Genomic DNA, 14,785 nt, shown 5'->3' on the forward strand with positions numbered 1-14,785 from the left:
AAACGCACTGTTAAGACAGCAGGTAAAAGTTGGTCTGTGTTCTGTCGGAGCTGCCTGCGACGCGCTGATGAGATCCAAAAAGATCGAATCGCGATCCGCGTCTGGCAGTTTCGACAGAATACAGACCACTTCGAATTATTTTAAAAAGTTTATTATTGTTTATTTCATTTAAAACCAGGAACGAAAGATATTTTCAAATTTAACCAGTCATGTTTACGTTTTCGTTTCTTATGTTGATCTAAATTACGTTATACGATATAATATAATCGTTTCTTTCACTGCCGCTCTTAGACTAGAGTTGCAAAAACATTAAGCATGAAAAGGGCATCGCATTAGCCCCATTTCATTTCGGTAAGGGGCGCCGGAAGATATAAACAACGTAATAATCTACGATTACATATTACCTAATGACCGCCAAACTTGGCAGTTACAACGACACTAATTGAATGTGATTGATGCGATCTGTTCTGCAAATATGTATCTTGGCGCGCATCAATCGTCATGATTGATTCCGAATATATCATCATAATAGAAATTCGCGACCGCAGTTTGTCTTCTTTCGCCTCCCCGATCTCATAAATTATGGATTAACCTCTTAAATCGGGGCCGATTCGGTTTAGCTGTGTGTCAACAATTGTCAGTCTAATACATTAATGTAATATTCATGTCATTCTTTATTTAAATTGAGTTTTCTTTTGACAGTCATGTATTTAGGTTGAAACAAGAATATGTAGAAATTGCCCTGGTTAGCACTTCGCAAATCATATAAAAACGCACCTCGACTCTTTCCTATCCTGAGCTAATCTTCGCATTTCCTTATATCTAGAACATCCCACATCCTTGACTATTTGTGAACAATAATCTAATCTAGCTCTACCTCTTCTCCTCTTAGCTCCTGCTTCTGCTTATAATTTTAAATAGTCCTCCATGCCTGAGAAGGTGTCCTGTCAACCTATCTCCCCTATTTCTTAATTGACTCTCCACCTCTGCTCTCCTATTCTTTATAATACCGTCCTCTAACTTCTAATCTGTTCCATCCACGGTATCCTCAACATTCGGCTGCAGCACCACATTTTTGAACGCTTCTATTCTGCGTCCACCGTCCATGTTTCGCACCCATACAGCGCCGTGCTGCAGACTTACTTTTAACAATCTTTTAACCTTTTGTGAGCATAGGAGTGACCACTTTTTATTGAAGGCGACTCAAGTCTGCGCTATCCTCTATTTTATATTTCTGTTGCTCCTTGCATCCTGAGTTATTTAACTTCCTAGATACCGAAAATCAGCCACTTCTTCCATTTTTTCGTCTTCTTCCTTTACATTTACTCTTTCTCTAATTTTTCTTCTCTTGCATGCCAGTATTTTTGTTTTATTTTTAAATAAATTATTATTGTGCTGAAAATATTTACTATCGAGTTACGACTGTGTGTCGCCATCTGCTGGTATTTGTTGCTAAATAAAGTACATCAAATGTTATACAAAGGTCTTAGTAAGGTACCTACTTATCCACCTTATCCAAAAAAATTTACTTTCAGTAGAATATAAATTGTCACCTTTCGGCATATCGGAAATGTTTTTAGAAGCATATTAGCCAAAACAACACAATAAGAAAGGCAAGCAAAAAGTGAAAAAGCGCCTCTAAACTTTAAGATATTTTGTGGTAGTTTCTCGTATTCTCAAGGGGAATAATATTCCAAAAGTTGATCGCATTTTCCCTGTATTCGTAAGCATATTTCAATCCTGAGGCTTAAAAGGTTTTTTCCTGTTTACTACAAACTATACCTATAGACAATAATTTCGAAGTCATTGGTCTCTTTATTGCAAGGAGAAGTAAGTTTACTCAAAGATCTAAGTAAATTATGGAATAAAAATATCTTAGGAAGATCGGTCTTATTTATAAAAACATCTAATAGCAACGTTAATTTCTACCATATGGTTATAAACCTGCAAACAATGATTTTTAGTGCATACTGCTTTCGTAAGATATAATTCACCACTTCGTAGCAGGTAGGTAAAGCATTATCATCGGCTTTTAAGTGAAAAATACTTCTTTTTTATATTCACTAAAAATGCTACGCAAAAGGTTCAATAATTTGGCTTACAGTACTATTTCTTATTGACTTCCGTAACATCATATCTTCACCTACTCTTTCCAATACCTACCCTTTTCTCATCATCATCACCATCAGGTCGTCAGTCCTAAGACTGGTTGGACACGTACCTCCACTCTTTCCTATTCTCAGCTAAACTGTTCCCTAAAACTAGAACAACCCACATCCTTAACTATTTGCGAACAGTAATCTAACCTAGGTCTACCTCTACCCCTCTTAAATTTCGTTTCTGCCTTTAATATGTCTCTGACTAGACCTTCATGCCTGAGAAGGTGTCCTACCAACCTATCTCGCCTATTTTTTATTGCCTTCCATAGAGTCCTCTGTTCTCCTATTCTTTCTAATACCTTTTCGTTAGAAATCGATCCACTTTATCCTCTTCATTCGCCTGTAACAACACATTTCGAAAGCTTCCAACCTTTTCATTTCCACCGCGCCCACTGTCCATGTTTCGCACCTTTTAGAACCTTTTTCGAATTTTTAAATTAAACTTTCGCGAGCATAGAAGTGGCGACCCTGCGCTATCCTTTGCTTTACATCCCTGCTACTCCTTCCGTCCTGACTTATCTGACTTCCTAGGTATCTAAAATCAGTCACTTCTTCTAATTTTTCGTCTCCTGTTTTTATATTCGCTCTTTCCCTTTCTTCCCTTGCATACCAGTATTTTGGTTTTTCTAACATTCGAATATTCTTTTCTACAGATATATAAAGAAAAGTGAAATTATTCGAACCAAGTTTAGTGAGCACAGAACATGATTTATTCGACAAAGTTGTGTGAATCATTTATTTAACTGGAGCGCTTTGATGCATGTATCTTTGATTAAATTTGAACATATCCGCAAAACTTTTTGAACTCGGACGTCGCCTCTATTTCAGGCTTAATCAAACTTCGCGAGCTGGTGAAATCAAGTCAAAGTTCGAAAATTGAAGTATATCTACGACAAGCTGACGTCACCTCGTACAGAAGAGTTCTTAAGGAGATTAAATCCAAGGAAATCAACAATTTTATAGTAGACACTAAACCGGAAAATCTCCAGGATTTCCTTAAAGGTGTAAGTTGTTTCATCACTGCTATACGTTATTTTACAGTACATTGCTTGGCACAACGTAACATCTCGGCGCTTTCGCTAAAGTGAATTTATATGTTATCAGTATTTTACATTATACTCACGATCCTGTTATTTTCCTTTTACAACATTCAACTTCACGAATAAACAACATTGTAAATACACTTTTAACAAGTATCGCAAGTGTATTTATCTTACAAAACCCTTAATAACAACAGATTTTATAATTAATAAGCAACTTATGTTTCAGTTTATTTAACTTGATTATATCTGTCGTAAATAAATATCAATTATCAAAATAAAATTATTAAACATTTTACACACATTGGACAATTATATCTACTAATTAATTGTTAATTATTCGCCAGTTAAACTTATTTAATCTAAAGTTACAATATGGTTTTTCATCGAATTGTTTTAATATGTTAAATATCTAACTCCTGCTGTAGAAAGAAAAGTCATAAAAATAATTATTTATGAACACCCCGTAAGTGTACCTAACATAATATTATTTTTCGTTAAAATTATCTACTAAATGGTAGCAGCAATTTAGAAAATTGGTAACCGCAACGAGTTTTTGATCGAAAACAATAAATTCTGATATAATGGGATGAGATAACAAATACTATAAAATAAATTGGGCACAAGAAAATGAAACTACCCTAATATGACGACGGAGTTCAATTTATTATAATCAGGGCGCTTGATGCTTAAAACGAACCGGTGAAAGATTTATAGGGTTATTATAAAATTTTTTATTATTTACTTTCTCAATGCCTTGTCAATGCCATATTTTCTTTTTATATAATCACAATCAAAAGATGCCGATACATTAAGAGGATTCAATAGTACACGCGCCGTAGAGCAAAACATGCTTATGGGTTCTAGATATCATGAGTTTAATATTTAGAACAGAGGTTTGAAATTTTATAGTAAGATAGATAAAGCTTTGTTCTAAAGCTTGTCGAAGGCCATTTTTTAATTTTTTTTTATTTATTGAAAATACGTGTCCTACAAGAAGCATCAACTTTAAGCACTTGTAAAAGCTTTTAATGACCATATTATTGAAAACCAAAAACGTACCGAGTTAGTGTGAACCTTTGTCTGTTACCATACAAAAAATCACATATTTATCTCGCAGCAGTAAATCACAATATTTAGAATAGAAATCAATGTTTTTTGAAAAATTCACACTAGGCACGGGCGATCTATTGCGGTCAATCCCAATGACACCTACTGCAACCACGAATAATGAATTTTTTAAGCGCGAATACAGGAACTGGGTTGCAATATAAAGAAACCATGAATAAGGAACTTTTACTGTACAATGGGAGTCTTTTTATATAAAGGGAAGACCCTATCCGATGAATTTTCCCCCAAATGGTATAGTTACTCTACTGATTATTAAGTGCCATTCCTACAACAATTACCCATTTCACTAAGTTTTTCGTCAAGTAGGCGTTCCATTTTAGCCGTTCATACATTAGACCTTGTATCGGTTAGCAAAATGACAGGTTCTCATTATCCGTCAACTTAAGTTTACATTTGTTTGCAGATTCTACAGCTACAGATGAACGACTACAAGTACCATTACCTGTTCACGACTTTCGACTTGGAAACGTTTGATCTCGAAGACTTCAAATATAATTTTGTCAACATGACCGCGTTCCGTATAATCGATACAAAGGACTTGACTGTACAAGAGATCCTACGGGACATGGCTCGCTTCCAGCCCCATCACTTAAGACCGTCTTCGCTCAACTCTTCTTTTGTCAAGGTTAGTGCCTTGATCGATACCGTAATCTATCGCGTATATTTTAAAACGGGCAATTTGTATGGCTTCTAGCTGGCAGCGCTCCACCTTATACTACAAGTACCTCTCCCGTGGGAGCCCTGTAGGTGTATATATTGTCAAAAATTGCAAGGAGCGTGCTTATTTTTCTCTCGACGTTTCCCTACTTCTTACTTCCGATCTCGTCGAAAAAATAAAAAATTGTTTAGAGCCGGAATATTATAAAATAGTAGATTAGTTCGGAAATTGACAATAAAAATAAAACAAAAAGAAGCTATAATCTTTGTTAAAATAATTTATATCAGACTTAACTTAAGTGCAGTAGCCTTAGAAGCATCAAAAAGGAAGATTACGGATTTGACAATTAGTATACTAATAATATTAACGCTTACTATTAACAGGCATTTTTTAGTACTATCAAAACCTATTAGTCATTAATCATAATTCGTGGCTGTATGAAGTACTAGCAAGCACGTTGACAATAATATCATGATTTTTACTACAGCAACTAATGTGCCTAAAAATCGCTTCTAGCTGGCATATATTTAGTGTTTCACGGTTAAACAGTAACTTTTCTGATACAAAGTGACCCTGAAAACGTCATAAAACTAATAATGACAAGATAAGGATTTAAGGGATTGTAAAACTGACAATGACAATTATAGCATTAACGCTTACTATTAACAGGCACTGTAATACTAACACATATCGCTGACAGGCATGCTGACATAATATCACGACTTGTACTGGCCCTAAGATTAATCCTTATGGTAAAAAATGACTGGCAATGATAATTATAGCATTAACGCTTACTATTAACAGGCACTGTAATACTAACACATATCGCTGACAGGTATGCTGACAACAATATCACGACTTGTACTGGCCCTAAGATTAATCCTTATGTTAATAAATGACTGGCAATGACAATTATAGCATTAACGCTTACTATTAACAGGCACTGCAATACTAACACATATCGCTGACAGATATGCTGACAATAATATCACGACTTGTACTGGTCCTAAGATTAATCCTTATGGTAAAAAATGACTGGCAATGATAATTATAGCATTAACGGTTACTCTTAACAGGCACTGCAATACTAACACATATCGCTGACAGATATGCTGACATAATATCACGACTTGTACTGGCCCTAAGATTAATCCTAATGATGATATTCTATAGCTAAAACAAATGCTATGTATATACTCGTGCTGTTTGAAAATATACAGTACAATATGAGCGCCGATTTTCACAAAACAAGGACCAAGAAAATACATTCAATCTTCAGTTGCTTATTTAATTTCACTGTGGGGAATGTGAAATAGCCAATTAAATGTACATAATAAACTGTTGCTTTCAGTTAAATCGGGACAAACGAAAGCATTCATTAATTCAGCAGTATCAAGAGATAAACTTAAATTAGCAGTCACGTTTTTGGATGTGTACAAATGACGACTGCTTACTAACTTCGTGAAACGACATTATTTCACCCACTTATTTAAATGGCCCTTGTTTCAGACAGAGGCGGCACTAATTTACGACTCCGTGTTCGTCTTTGCCGTCGGTTTACAGACGCTTGATCAATCGCACACGCTCCGGATACAGAACGCTTCGTGCGACAGGGAAGAGCCGTGGGACGGGGGACTCAGTCTCATCAACTACATCAATTCGGTAAGTTTCATTCCGATAATTGCACCTGTGTGTCCCTATAGTTAAGACGATCAAAACTGGCAAAGTCCGCAATACATTATCTATGAGAATGGACGTGCTGTTCGTTTCAAGAAGTTGGAGATATGCCCCTTCCCTTTATTGTGATGCGCCGTAGCATAATTCCAAATTCAATCATATTTGTCTGCGGAGCTCATTTCTGCACCGATCGTCGAGCGAGAACTAGACAAAAATGTACAGTACCATTTGCAAAATTATTTAAACTGTCTCGTTAAAATTTAAGAATATTCTTTATTTAAAAGCATATTTAGTCAAAAATAATAACAAGTGAATTAATTTAACGCTCTACACACCTACAAAACTTTTGCTTTGTTTTCTATTGTTAATTTATATACATTTTTGTTTTAAGAAATTGCTAAACATTTTCGTCTAGTACTGTACAGTTCTAACCGATCTCCTAAAACCGCCCATCGAGAGCTGTGCTCGTTCTAGCTTGTTCCAACTATTTCTGTCTTGCTCACGCCTAGTGTGTATTCTTTCTATCTTCGCGCAGATTTCTTCAAGGTCACAATTCTAACAAATTGAAATAAACTGTACCTTTTTTCTTGTTTCGACTTGGGACTGTAATAGTCATTTGCTATTTGTTAAGTTAGGAAATGCTTCATGAGTAGTACAGATAAGGTGAAAAGAAATAAGCGAATAATAATATTCGGTACAGAGGTTAGAGGATTCTTAGGTACGCAAAAGGGTCGGTTTAACTGCCTGGTTGGAATTATGTCAAAAACGTCTTTGCTTTCCTAAATTCCTGAGAATTATGAACTTTCTTTTTAAAGCCCGATGCTGAAAACTTGCTCAAATTCTGCTTGTCTGCATCTCTTTCTGTTACACATCAATTGGTGTAATGTTATTCCCTTTTCTTTATTAGCGTCCGCTGCAATTTTTACCTGGCATCTCTCTTCTATGTTTACGATATTCCTTATAACATGAATAAAAGTAGGCGTCATGACAGCAACCGCTCTATTCTAGCTAGTATGATGAAAGAAGAAAGTAAATGGAAGTGTTTTTCCCATTCTTGTATTACCTTCTGGCTCCTAGGAGATTTGGCCATTTAAATTATAATAGAAGCATTGTAATATTTGAATCCTTCGAGGAACCTTCATTGATGCCAGGCTCATACATAGAGACTTTATGATACTGTTTTCCTATAAGATAACAAAAAAATGAATGTGAACATTTGTTCTCCCTATCTTTCATCCCGCCATTTATTCCCAGCCGCGTATTTCCTTAACAGTGATATACACCTTTGCAATATGCATCTACCTAGCCAATAAACCCCGATAAACGAGAGCAACATTTGCCACTAGGTAAAGGGAATTGCAATGGCAATAATTCTCTTTAGAATTGTGATTAATTGGAACACAACGCTGCAGCGCAATCCGTTCTGGTACCTATCTCCCTAATCCAGTTTAAAACAAACCGGTTTAGGAGCTAAATTAAGCAAGAATGTAAATTTGCACTTGCAAATCGCGGTTTCCCTTGAGATCCTCCGGCCACCACTTTGCTAATACAATTTTATAAGGGTTGAACGCTTCAAACACTAAGGATAAGTCGTGTTCATTATTATGTTATAGTTTTTTTTAACGACGAGCAATGAAAAGTAGAACGTGCGGCCTGAACTTACGTACCGAAGATTCCTTACCTCATCATCGTCATAATAAGGTCGTCAGTCTTAAAGACTGGTTGGACACGTACCTCCACTCTTTCCTATCCTGAGCTAATCCTCGCATTTCCCTAAAAATAGAACAACCCACATCCTTAACTATTTGAGAACAGTAATCTAATCTAGGTCTACCTCTACCCCTCCTAACTCCTGCTTCTGCCTCTAAAATGTCTCTCACTAGACCTTCATTCCTGAGAAGGTGTCCTACCAACCTATCTCGCCTATTTCTTATTGACTTCCATAAAGTCCTCTGTTCTCCTATTCTTTCTAATACCTCTTCATTTCTAACCTTCTCTATCCACGGTATCCTTATCATTCGCCTACAACACCACATTTCGAACGCTTCTAACCTTTTCTATTCCGCCGCGCCCACTGTCCATGTTTCGCACCCGTACAATGCCGTGCTCCAAACATACACCTTTAACAACCTTTTTCGAATTTCTAAATTAACCGTTCGCGAGCATAGAAGTGACTTCTTTTTATCAAAAGCGACACTATCATGCGCTATCTTCTACTTTATATCCCTACTACTCCTTCCGTCCTGACTTATCTGACTTCCTAGGTACCTAAAATCAGCCACTTCTAATTTGTCGTTTCCTATCTTTATAATCGCTCTTTCCCTACCTTTTCTTCCCTTGCATACCATTCATACAGTACTGTTTTGTCAATACCGCTTCCATTTTATTTAAAGCTATCTCTCCTTGCTAGATGCTATGAAAAAATTATCCATTAAACTCTCCCAGGTACTTAAGTATAGACTGATAATTACAGGTATTCTGACGTCGCTTTAGTCTTTATTTAGCGTTTGGAAGGTAATTTAAACTATTTTTGCACACGATTATCACCAAACCTCATAAAAATTATTCCTACGATAATATGTCCAATCCATAAACATCATTCATATTTTTTCAGAAATAAGGAGTCACGTTCACTATTGAAACCAATCAAAATTAAATTTTGTTAATTAATTGACCATCTTTTGAGTTCTCACAAATTACGAACAGAAGTGGAACTTTCCACCACGATATCGACACATTTACAAATGTACATTTGTGGTTGTGAAGCGTGTAGGTCACACTAATTACAAGAGCTTAATTTCCGCAACACCCTTCATTAACGGAGATATAACGTTGCAGATATTAATAAATCTCGATATTGGATGTACCTACTCGGCTAAAATATTAACCTGCCTGTCTAAAATCACCGTGAAAGCTTACTTGTTATATCCGTTAAAACTAATTTGACTTGATTGAAACAAAAGTGGACTAGAGTTTCAAAACGGTTCCATTTTTTCGCAAATACAGAAAAGAGTTCGAAGCGTAATAGTGAAAAGAGCGAGATATGGAAAACGGCGATTTAAAACTAACCAATTTATAACAGTTTCGTTAGCATTCCCGCAATTTATTCCATTTTATAAATATAGGACCAACTACTGGAGTTGAAAACAATAGTTCCGTGATACAAAATGGTGCAATACTATTTCCTGCTTCAGCAAATGCATTCTTTTTCACAGGTTGAAATGAAAGGACTTAGCGGTCCCATCGAATTGAAGGAAAGTCAACGAGTTCAATTCACCCTTGATCTCTTGAAACTCAAGCATCATTCCGTCAAAAAGGTAGGCGAATGGAGACCGAGCACCGGTCTGAATATCACAGACAGAGCTGCATTTTTCGACACGGGAACAACAAATGTGACGCTTGTTGTTACCACAATTCTGGTAAGTTATGGAAACAGATCAAGAAAACTAAAATACTTTATGAATTAATACAGATAAATAAAATAAGTGCTTTAATGATCTTTAATAGAAATTAAGATTACAGTAGATATTCCTATAAATTGATAGATAAGTATTAAAAATCAATGCATGTTTGGACCATGTTTTGTTGTGCTCTAATTTGTAATAGAATTTATAAATATTTCTGGTATATGCATAAGCATGTAGATTTATGTAAATTTGAACTAACAAAATGCATGACCTTTTGGTTACGCATTTGAGTATTTTATTTACTAATTAAGTACCTATAAATTACATAGTGCTTATTTTATTAGTGAGGTACTATTTCATAATACTTGTGTTTTTAAATATGACAAGATAAACTAAAATTAAAACTCACCAAACGAAATCGTTTTGCCAGCGAGGGTTGATGAAACATTTGTTTGTTTGAAAAATGTACAATGATTTTTCTGATACACTTATTGTGAACAGTAATCGTAAGGAAGCAGTAGAGAACTGAAAGCCAATTTTTTAAAAGATTAATTTAGGATCGGTAATATTTTTCAGTCTTATGAAAGTAATAACGAATAATGGTTTTTGTTCTCACATTATGAGAGGTTTCTAATTATTCTTTCTCTAACTTTATTAAAACAATAAAATAAATTTATAATTTTAACTTCATTTCGAAAAAGTCATAATCATTTCAGCACAGTTTAGTTTCGATTGTCTTATTTAAAAACACTCGGTACGTACAGTGGCCCGTAAATGTTTCAGGAAAGTTACCTATTAGTCCTTTATCTGCATAATTCAATCAAGTAATTAACAAAATTAATACTCGCGAGGAAACAGCTTAGGAATAGTAATTCCTTAATGATGGATTTACGAAAGATGTACATCATGTACAGTTAGATAATAAAACATCAAAAAGTGTACAAAATCAAAAGATTATCGGATTCACACACGAAAGAATTTATCAGTTTCAATTCAAATTTATTACTTCAAAAAAAAAAACAAAAAAGAGGTTATGTATAGTTTTAATTGTTATTTAGGGTTTCCTTCGGTCACTTAAGAAAATTTTGCGACATATCTAATACTTCATTTCTATCTTCAATTTGCCCTTATCATCTGTCTCTCCCCAAGTACCACCCACTCATTCCCACGATCCTTGTAAGAAGGCCGAAAAGGAGCTTCCACCCTACTGTGCAGCTTTGCGTCACACTATGTGGCACCGCCTATACACCAGCATTAGCTTAATGAAACACTCAAAAGCTATTTATTTAGAAATAAGAAGGAGAATATATTATAAATGACATTAAAACCTAAATTGAAACTTAATGAGCTTCCTAGTAATATATCTGCGAAGGAAAATCGTCATTTTATTATGAAAAAAAATACTTAAATGAGAAAACCAAAGTTTTCTTCGAAAATGAGCTAATCATTACCACAAGCACGACTGGTTGAACAATTTCGAATCCATTTGCAAAATTAAAAAGATGATCAGGCGCATTTTTAAAGTTTTTCAACTTCTCCTGAAACATTTTGAGAGCACCGTGTTCAACCCACCTACACAGTTTGCATGGTATCTTTTGTTTTTTTGTTTCTTTTGTTGCGTAGGAGCCGCCGTACGTCATGATGCATCATGAACAAAATTACACTGGCAACGGGCGCTTTTACGGCTTCTGCATGGACGTGCTTGAGTTAGTTTCTAAAGAAGTAGGGTTCGAATACTTGCTTGAACTAGTTCCCGATAAGAAATATGGTGCCCAAGACCCGGAAACGGGCAACTGGAACGGAATGGTCGCCCAACTAATATTGCATGTACGTACATACATTAGGCAGGAAACTAAATCTAATTACTGCCCCGTACCCAGTGGATTTACCCTCATTAATAATTTATACACATAATAATTAATCACGAGAGCAAATGAAATTTAAACGGGAATTATATTTTTGCGTGTCAGAGAGTGAGTGAACAGACTAGAAAGTTATCATCGAGAAATCTACATCAGTCAGGCACTTGATTACAGTTTGATAAGTACTTATTAGAACAGGACCTTGTTAATCATTATTGAATTCCATAATATGTAGCAAATTTCTCCTAATTAAAAAAATAAAGCTTCTGCACAAAGTCCATATTTCTAGCTTCAAGTCGCATGACGAGGGCGGTTCAATAAGTACCTGTGTTAGAAATGAAGACACCTTTTTTTTTTAAATTTGTTTTTTTATTTTTCAAAATAGTCCCCTTTTAGAAAGATACACTTCTCCTAACAACCCTGCAATTTTTTTACCCCCCCAAAAAAATAAGATTTGTCAAACTCTCCAAAATCCCCCCTGTCGCGGCGATGACTTCCTCGTTTGAGGTAAATTTATTTCTCGCTAGTCATTTCTTCATGCTAGGGAACAAGATGAAGTCGCAGGGAGTCAAATCGAGTAAGTACGGGGTGTGCGGCAGCAAATTCATAACGTAATTCATGCATTTTGGCGGCAACAACTCCTGTTGAAAACGCACCTTCTTTTTCGTCAAATGCGTCCGTGTCTCCTTCAATTTTTTGTCGAAACGGTCCAATAACTCACTGTAGTATTGTCCAGTGATCGTTCTTCCTTTTCCTAAAAAATCCGTAAAATGATTTCCTCGGTAACAACGTTTGCCAGGCTTCCTGGTTGCTCCTATCAAAAATGGATCTTTGCCCACGTTTAAATCCGTTGAAGCAATATCTAACCGTGGTCGTAGATAGCGAAATATCTCCATAAACAGTATCCAACTTTGTTTTCATCTCCTCGCATTTTTTCCCATCCAAAAACAAAAAGCGAGTTACCAAACGATACTGATCTTTTTCCATACGTCTCAGTCGAATGGCTGCCAAATCCAAACCAACCTATCAATTAGTCTGAAATTCGTTTTGGCGTGGTTTGATAGATGGCAGCACACGATGACAACACCAATTTCCCTCAGAAACGTCCTCGGTCTTCAAACACGGGTACTTATTGAACCGCCCTCGTATATTAGGGGTCACCCATCCACACGTTAAATGGGGGAGGAGGGCGTCGACTAAGTATGACATTGTATGAGAAAGGGTGGGAGGGGCCCTAAACTTGGTGACGCCACATTTNAATATCAACCAAAATACCTAATAAATTTATTTATGCTGGAATTTTATTTTTACAAATTCGGGTCCAAATTGTAATTTTTATTATTTTCGCTTACGAAACAATGGACTAGTGGGATAAATTGTAAATATCGCTTTAATATTTAGCTAAATCTTCCGAGTTAACTTTGGTAAGTAGTGACTTAAAGTTCAAAAGTTTTTGGAGAACGGATGACAACAACAGTTAATAGAGTTTTGTAATTCACTGTTAAACAAACTGAAGAAGTAAGGTAAGTCGTCATTTTATGTTTTTTGCTCTCTTGTGAATGTAGTAGACAAATTTATGCATTTACGTAAATGTTCACTCAGAAAATTTCACAAATCAAATTATATTACAATTAAATAGTTGTTTCTTAGTGTTAAGAACTTGTTTGAGTAGCTTGTGCGAAGTTAGAAAGCCATTAAAATATTTAATCAATTGTTTACAACCAGTAAATTATTACATCATGTGCGACTTTATCGACTACTTATACTTCACAAATATTTTCGTAATTAGGTAGCGAAAAGGCAGAGGTTTTTATGTCCTTTTTGAAAAAATTTTGCATCCCCTAAATTATCTAACTTAGGTACCTACATAACATGTTTTGGACCTTAATTTATGGGACACCCGGCGCCTCCAACATTTTTTTTCATACGTAAAACCCCAAAACGTTTCAACATTTTCTTTTTCCAATTCTGATAAGGAATAATATTAAGATATGCTTCATATTTTCTTATAGAAACAACAAAACACATTTATCATTTTTCTCAAAAACAATCCAACATATTTTGTCATGGAAATATCCAACTGTAAAACTTTCTTCTCCATATAGTTGTACGATAATATTGTACAAAAATGGTAAGCAGCGTCAAAGTTAGGAGAAAGAACTTGGATCGGCGTTTTGCTCAACAAGTTCAAGTCTGTAAGCCAGGGGTTTCGAGATTATCTAAACTACACGAGGCTTTATCTGACGAGGATCATAACCCTCTACCCTCTAGGATTTATAGAGAAACTTGAAATCCTTCTTTCATGTATATGTATATAAACCATACGAATAAGACGTAGGTACATAAATTCATACATCTACTAATTCAAAATAATATCAATCGTGAAATTGGTTTTCTACCTGGTATAATTGAATTGAAATATGAAAACAATCTCATACTTCTACGAAATATAATAGATAACTGTACATTTTCCCGACTGCTTTACTGTAATAGTTTGCATCAACAAGAATTCAAAAAATATTTTTATTCTCATTAAACTTGAATGAAACATCTACGTACAAACAAAGGAAAAAGGTTTAGTTTTGTTTAGTTTAAAAGTTAGCTTCCATGTTTCAATTAACAAAGCAAAAATTACTCAAACAATGGTACATTCAAAAGAGAATAATTAACAAAAATACCGTTCCTTCCATTAGATAATGGGGCTCCATCAGAATTAACAAAAGTATTAGGGATTAAGAGCAAATGGATTACTGTTTGCTGTAAGGACCAGAACGTTTAATATACAAAGATGTATTAGAAACTTCTAAAAACATCAACCATCATTTCAAATTGCCTATTTTTCCCCTATCAA

The 14,785-nt window shown here is 35.2% G+C and overlaps 1 protein-coding gene across 8 annotated transcripts in view; it reads left to right on the forward strand.

Annotated features, from left to right (window-relative positions):
- The window catches only part of LOC108733787 (glutamate receptor ionotropic, kainate 2-like), a 50,456-nt gene that overhangs the window by 19,955 nt on the left and 15,716 nt on the right, over window positions 1-14,785 (forward strand). For 4 of the 8 annotated variants that reach the window (XM_018465210.2, XM_018465137.2, XM_018465500.2 and 1 more), the window contains exons 5-9: window positions 2,988-3,163; window positions 4,734-4,955; window positions 6,498-6,650; window positions 9,881-10,084; window positions 11,696-11,899. In XM_018465210.2, the coding sequence (XP_018320712.1) occupies window positions 2,988-3,163; window positions 4,734-4,955; window positions 6,498-6,650; window positions 9,881-10,084; window positions 11,696-11,899 (959 nt within the window). The remainder of the gene's footprint in view (window positions 1-2,987; window positions 3,164-4,733; window positions 4,956-6,497; window positions 6,651-9,880; window positions 10,085-11,695; window positions 11,900-14,785) is intronic. The other 4 variants (XM_018465428.2, XM_018465287.2, XM_018465579.2 and 1 more) reach the window with 2 other exon arrangements.

This window comes from Agrilus planipennis, unplaced genomic scaffold, assembly GCF_000699045.2.
Source record: "Agrilus planipennis isolate EAB-ADULT unplaced genomic scaffold, Apla_2.0 scaffold2, whole genome shotgun sequence".
Taxonomy (NCBI): Eukaryota; Metazoa; Arthropoda; class Insecta; order Coleoptera; family Buprestidae; genus Agrilus; species Agrilus planipennis.